The sequence below is a fragment of the Oncorhynchus keta genome, chromosome 20 (assembly GCF_023373465.1).
Source record: "Oncorhynchus keta strain PuntledgeMale-10-30-2019 chromosome 20, Oket_V2, whole genome shotgun sequence".
In the NCBI taxonomy this organism is placed as follows: domain Eukaryota; kingdom Metazoa; phylum Chordata; class Actinopteri; order Salmoniformes; family Salmonidae; genus Oncorhynchus; species Oncorhynchus keta.
Window position 1 is genome coordinate 10,630,082 of NC_068440.1, and position 7,153 is coordinate 10,637,234.

General features: G+C 40.2%; 1 protein-coding gene across 1 annotated transcript; it reads left to right on the forward strand.

Moving 5' to 3' along the window:
- The first annotated feature begins 1,565 nt into the window (after positions 1–1,565).
- On the forward strand, positions 1,566–5,742 carry LOC127909810 (uncharacterized). Its single transcript, XM_052471841.1, has 11 exons — positions 1,566–1,761; positions 2,506–2,549; positions 2,790–2,867; positions 3,013–3,078; positions 3,191–3,277; positions 4,260–4,364; positions 4,590–4,688; positions 4,813–4,860; positions 4,974–5,054; positions 5,153–5,377; positions 5,692–5,742. The coding sequence occupies exons 1-11, from the start codon at positions 1,566–1,568 to the stop codon at positions 5,740–5,742; spliced, it is 1,080 nt and encodes a 359-aa protein (XP_052327801.1).
- Positions 5,743–7,153: the final 1,411 nt, after the last annotated feature.

Below are 7,153 nucleotides of genomic sequence, written 5' to 3' on the forward strand. Positions count from 1 at the left end.
TAAAAAATAAAAATAAACACCACACAGTATAAAAGCAGTTCTGTAAGACTAGTCTTTTACCTCATGATTAACATTTTGATCACTATTTTGCCAATCGTAACATTATGGCTATAAATTTGCACAGTTAAAATGTTGAAGTGCATTTGCACAGCTCTCTCTTGTGTGATTCCTTGAAAGAATTGAAACCTGGCCTGCATCACAAGTCTGGCTGTTTTGTTTCAAAATGTGTGGCACCTTTTTATGGAAGAGTCTTACTTCCTGTGTGAAACAGCCATAAGTAGGAGACATTAAAATGAAATAGAAGAAGTTGGCTACCAGTGCCCTGTATGCTGTAACTGTCTTTCCATGGCTCAAAATGGCTTGGCCTCAAACATTCAGATGACACACTCCTTCAAACAGTGAAGGTCAAATTTCCTGGTGGGTCAATGTAAGCTAAAGCTGACAGAGCTAATAGTCAGCTGTCTGAGAAGCTCAAACACGAAGGCTGACAATTTCAATTTGCAACATGACCTTGTGTTGGCATCCTTCTGGAGAAACTTGTTTTAAAGTGTTTGAAGTAGGAATCAAATCTTACACAAAATATATTTGACAATTAAACGTGAAGTAATGCCAAAAACAACAAGCAGTCAATTATTCTTGGACTGTGCTAGACATGGACATGGGAGATGGTTGGCTGCCTTGATTGGCTGATGCTTAATGATTTTCAACAAGTGACTGGATGAGGCATAGGTTTAGCCAATAGGACATGGGTAGACCATACTTCAGGTCTCAAGAAGGAAACTTATTATGCTATACAAACTGTATCTATTACCTTGGGTGAGATCATGCCTATGGACACCCAGTTGCATTGTCAATGTTTGGATAATCCCCAAATGTGTAAACTTGGCTTTTACACAATGACTCAGCCTCTAAATGTATTTTTTTGCACCTAATTTGTTCATGGACAGTTCCACAAGTCCATATTTTCGGCTCATCCCCGTTCAACTGTCTCTTCTTCATATTCAGATCTACAAAGGCTGATTACCTGTGATATCTGCCACAATCCCCCACCCCTCTACACAGGATGTTTTGATACAGATGTAGGATCTTAATTTGAATTATGTTTTAGTCCCACGCGTGGAAGTTGAATGCTTTGACAAATCGAATGTGAAAGTGAGAGTGGTTCAGTGAGTGGGCTCGACCTTGAACAGGAAGATGATGAATGCAGGAAAGAACGTTCCTTTTCAGAACCATGGAGAGCGCATTATGTATTGTGGCGCAGCCCCTTTTTCTACTCTGTGTTAGAGACATATGTATTTGCTAAACTGCTCTAATCCCACTGCTCTCTAAACCATGGTTCACAATTTTATAAACTCCCAAATCATCCCCAAAATGCAATTTAATTGATGTCACTGTTGAGTGTTTTTTAATCAGTTTGGTAAACATGTTCCTCCCATTGTGACATTGCCAACCATTCCGAATGGAATAATTTGACGTATTAATGGTTCCCTATAAAACCCTTTAATTCTAAGAAAGTGTCATATGGTCTTGAACTCGGTCAAAACACAGCAGCATGAAGGGCGATAATGAGTAGGCCTACGTTCAGTAGTTTTTTGAAAGCGACCACGCTGAGATTGCTCCGCGAGCGGCCGCTTCTGTGTGCAGCTGGCCTGGTGATCGCGACGGGTTCGGCAGTCTACTTTCATAACAAATATTACGGCGTCGGTGAGGATGAACCGGCCACCTTGGAGATCGTGGACCGTGTTGTCACGTTTGAAGAGGGTACATTTACATATTTTACAATGCCTAAATAGCAATACTGACTGTATAAACGTGTAGAAAAAAAAGGAGGAAGGGAAGCGCTGCAAAGGTACACAATAGTAGTTTTTGGTAGACAGAAGGTGCTCTTTGGTAAAAGGGGTAATTGGCCGTCTAAAAGAAAGGAGGACCAAGGCACTCTTCATAAAATTAATGAAAATGCCTTTATTTGTATGGAATGTTCAATGGAACGTTTTTAAACATTGTTTCCCTTGAACATTACATACAAATGAAGGCATTTTAATGAATGATATGAAGAGTTCCGTGGTCCTCCTTACTTTTTGACATGCTGTATATAGTCCGGACTGAAACTATATTCAGGCCTCGTCTAAAATAACACCCTATACCCTATTCCCTATTTTTTTTTTTACCAGGGCCCATAGTAATATGGTCAAAAGGCTCTGGTTAATAGTAGTGCTATAAATAGGGAATTAGGGTGCCATTTAGGACTGATTTGATGACATGATGATGGCTAGTAATTCCACTATTAACAACAACAAACGAACATGCTCCTCTGAAACCAAACCTTTTCTTTAGGTTTAATTGAAGATATTGGTACATTATGCAGACACATAAATACAATGTGATATCATACAATATAAACACAATTCAATTATAAGATCAGCCTAACTACATGGACAGATGTTTGGTGTCTTGTAGTATTTCTTCAACTTAGAGAAAATAATCCTTTATTGTTTATTCATGAAGATCATGATCCCACCCTGGACCAGGAGGACCCAGTCCTTGTTCAGGTAAGAATACTGTAGGCCTATCAATAGTCTGGGTACCGGTCGGTTTCTGCTCTCTTGCCAATTCCATCCTGGCAAAATGATATTTGCATGACATTCCCATAAGGAGTTGTCAGAGAGCTGAAACTACCTGGCACCCAGGCTATAACAATACTGCTTCATTATCAGGACTGGTTAAATAACAATCTGACATTCAAACTGTAATTTTACTGACTTGAAAATGGATCCTGATTTATTCCTTAGTTTGTGGATGAGGAGGTTGGGCAGCGTCCCTGTCTGGCTTTAGTCCCTTGGTCTGGACCTCTGTGGGTTCCCAGCTCTGTAAGTCCAACAGTACTGATACTCTCTTGTCTTCACTCTGGTCTATAGACTGGTTTATGTAACTTAAACACACACATGACGTTTTCTGAAGAACAATATGGGAATACATTTCTGTAAACATATTCCATGTTTTTTACAACTGCAGCTGACTTATTACCTTACCCTTGCTGGGAGGATGATAGTGAGAGAGCTGGCAGTGTTAAACACACAGGTAACCATGCAGATTATTGGACAAAGATCATCTTATCTAATAGGCATGATTACCTTCAGTATCCACTATGGTCGTGAAATACTTTGTTGTCCTTTCCCTCATTTTCTCACAGATTTTCATGATGGAGCAGCCTATTTTCTCCTGTTTCACTCCTGTAGGGAGGTTGGTGTGGGAGGAACTGTCTTCTCAAACTGAACAGGTAGCCATTCATATGCAGGTACCTCAGATGTTTCCTCAACCTTAGAACACAGACCTGTGTAGTTCAACTGCCAAATCTTTTAGCATCTATAATCAGTGGCCACCACTTGCGATCCTCCCTATACATCTGTCACTCCTTTAGGCTACCAGTCTATCATTCAAGTGGACTCTTAAATTGATCCTGTCTTGTTCCTTAGTATGTGGATGAGGAGGTTCAGCAGCAGCCCGGTCTGACTGTAATCTCTTGGTCTGGACCTCAGTGGGTTTCAAGCGCCGTGAGTCCATCCATGCTGATACTCTCTGGTCTTTAGGGGGGCTTAAACATAAACATAACGTTCTCTGAAGAAGAAAAAAACACATGGAAATGCATTTCTGTAAACATATTCCCTTTTGTTATAGCCTGTCAAACTGCAGCCAACGTATTACCTTACCCATACTGGGAACGCGCTGGTGAGAGAGCTGTCAGTATTAAACACACAGGTAACCATGCCGAAAATTAACCAATGCTCATGTGATCTAATAGGGATAATTACCTTCAGTATCCACCATGATAGATTAATACTTTGACGTCTTTAAAGCTGTTTCTTATTTTCTCACAGATTTTCATGATGGAGCAGCCGATTTTCATCTGTTTCACTCCTGTAGGGAGGATGGTGTGGGAGGAACTGACTTCTCAAACTGAACAGGTGCAGATACTTCAGATGTTTCCTTAACATTTGAACACAGACCTGTGTAGTTCAACTGCCAACCCTTTTAGAATCTATAATACAGTGGTCTCCTTTTGAGATCCTCCATATACCAGTCGGTCACTCCTATACGCTACCAGTCTATCATTCAAACTGACTCATAAATTGATCCTGTCTTGTTCCTTAGTATATGGATGAGGAGGTTGGGCAGCAGCCCTGTCTGGATTTAATCCCTTGGTCTGTTTATTAATAATCACAGAGAAAGCTCTACAATTAGGGGATGTCTTTGTTTTGCAGCCAAATAGTGAAGACTCTGGTTTTCCCTTTGAGAAGATGCAGCTGGTTGGGAACTGGGGTTCGTTTCATTTCCATACCTGGATAATCCGTTATGGACGAGTGCAGGTACTTCAGACATATTCTTAACATTTATGAACACACCTGTGTGTTTTAACTCCCATTTGTCTCTGGGGTTTCTTTTGTATGTCTGGTCCTAATTGAAACCTAGAGGAAAGTTGTTGTACGAACATCATGTGGGCTCTATATGATATAGAAATCTACAAATGATATAGAAATCTACATCTAAAATATACAGAGAGGTGTGCAGACTGAAGCTGTTTTTCCTTATAGCAAAACGAAGAGGACATGCATCACCTGTGCATTGTGAGGGGAGTGGAGAAACAGCTGTGGTGGAGCAGAGTCATTCAGGAAAAAATCCTGGACCCATGGGTGAGAGATTCTCAACTGATCTTTCATCTCAAATGCACCTGTTTTGTGTCAAATGATGTACAAAATATAGGGCTACTTATATTTCCTGAATGAAATGTAATTTTGCCATGTGCCTCTTTGAAAGGGTAATGTCCAGGTGGTCCTCACCAACAAGGAGGTGACTGGTATTAAGGTACAGTCAAACACTCATAAAATAAAATGGAAAGTGGCAAATGTCCATTTACCTATTTAAATAAATGTTGACAAAATGAAATGATACATTTAAATTTCTATCCTCATTTTTAGTTCCTTGGTAGAAGGATCCATGGACTCAGGTCTTGCCTCGTCAAGAGGAGGTCAGAGTTCACCTATTATGAGGACGCCCAGGTATGCCTCGTTGTTTCTCTGTGGTCGGATTTATTTCAGTGTTTGGTTGAGGGGTTTTCAACATTGTGGTTGGGCTGACGGTGTTGTTTGTTAAACAGCAGGTGGATATCTCCACCACAGTGGAGGGGTTCCAGGAGAGGGGGGATGACATGATGACGTATCAGTTCTCTACCTCTGACATTATCACCACCCCTCATGAGCCGTCCTCTGGCTCCTCTCAGCAGTTCCCCCAGGATTCTCCACCTCCCCCTCCGCCTCCCCCGTTCCCTTCCCCTCCACCTTACCACTTTACCCAGGACCAGACCCCTGACAGCACTCCTCAGGTAAAACTCTTTCTACAGTCAATAACCCTTTTTTATTTGTTTTCCTGACATGTGTACTTGTGTGTACAGGTGTGTGTCTCAGTGTCATTGTGTTCCAAGCACAGTGTTTTGGTTTCAACAGGTTTGTCAAGTTTTTAGGTCAGGATGAAAGTATTGTTATGATGTCACTGAATGTTTTGTCCTCTTCAGTTGCAGGTGAAATGCAGTTTAGTATTTATTTTTATTTACTTGTCTAGGTAAGTTAGTTAAGACCATATTCTTAACTGACTTACCTTGGGAGCCCAGAGTTGATGTTAATGTGATGTCTGTTTTAGGAGTTTGTGGAGGAGCAACATAATGTTGCAGATGTGCCCCAGCTGTGGTGAGTTTGCTTTCATGTGTTCATCTATAGTAAAAACATTTGCTTTGAAATAATCTGCCCCTATATTGTAGTTATACAGATGTAGGACCTTAATAACCTTTTACTGCAGTGGGCTAAATCAGGGTCACTGTCAGGATCGTCATAAGAACACTCGGACCAAAGCGCAGCGTGAAATCGGTTCGACATCTTTTATTTGAAGTGAACCGCACAAAAACAATAAAGAATAAATTAAACGTTATGATCTGGAGTGCTCAAAGGCAACAACACAAAAACAAGATCCCACAAAACACAGAGGGGAAATGGCTGCCTAAATATGATTCCAAATCAGAGACAATGATAAACAGCTGCCTCTGATAGGGAACCATACCAGGCCAACATAGAAAAAAACAACCTAGATTACCCACCCTAGTCACACCCCAACCTAACCAAAAAAGAGAATAAAAAGGCTCTCTATGGTCAGGGTGTGACTGTCACACACAGTGTTTCTGAGTAGTCTTAAACAAATATACCTTGAAACAAAAGTATACATCTCACACACATGGATATAGTCTTAAAAAACAAGACACCATTAGCATTTCAGATATAGAGTTGAAACACTTTATATACACTACCGTTCAAAAGTTTTCAAACACCTACTCAGTCAAGGGTTTTCTTTATTTTTACTCTTTTCTACGTTGTAGAATAATAGTGAAGACATCAAAACTATGAAAGAACACATGGAATCAAAATATATTTTATGTTTGAGATTCTTCAAATAGTCACCCTTTGCCTTGACAACAGCTTTGCACACTTTTGGCACACTCTTGGCATAGGAAATATTTATTATTATGTGGATTAAAATGTACATTTTTGTAGGGGTTGATAGATTTTTCGTTAGGGCAAATCAAGTCTGTAATTACAAACTTTAAAAGCCTTTTTAAAACTAAAATACACTACAAGTGTCTCAGCAACAAACGAGTGATCAAATTAAGATCCTACATTAGTATGGTTTTTCTAAATCCTGCAGTTGTAACATAGACTAACATAAAAGGATATCTTCATCTCATGGCATTAATGTATGCTTTAGCTTCTTATGTTGCACATTTGCTACTAAACATTTCTATTTACAGGAGTTACTTTGGAAACCAAGGGACAAGCAACTTCTCTCTGAGGCTGGCCGGTATCCGATGTGCTATGGAGGTGAGAATGTGTGAATTTACCACCTTTTGAATTTCATTTTATGTACATTTCTGTACCATTTCTAAATGTACTGTCTTGTTCTCACAGGCTCTGACATCCTCAGACAGTACCTCCCTTAATTACCTCACCCACGCTGGGAGGATGGTGTTGAGTGGACTGTCCGAGCTCAACCAGCAGGTAACCATTCAAATAATTGTGCAACATTCATCAGACCAGATATATAGTTCCCACTGGGC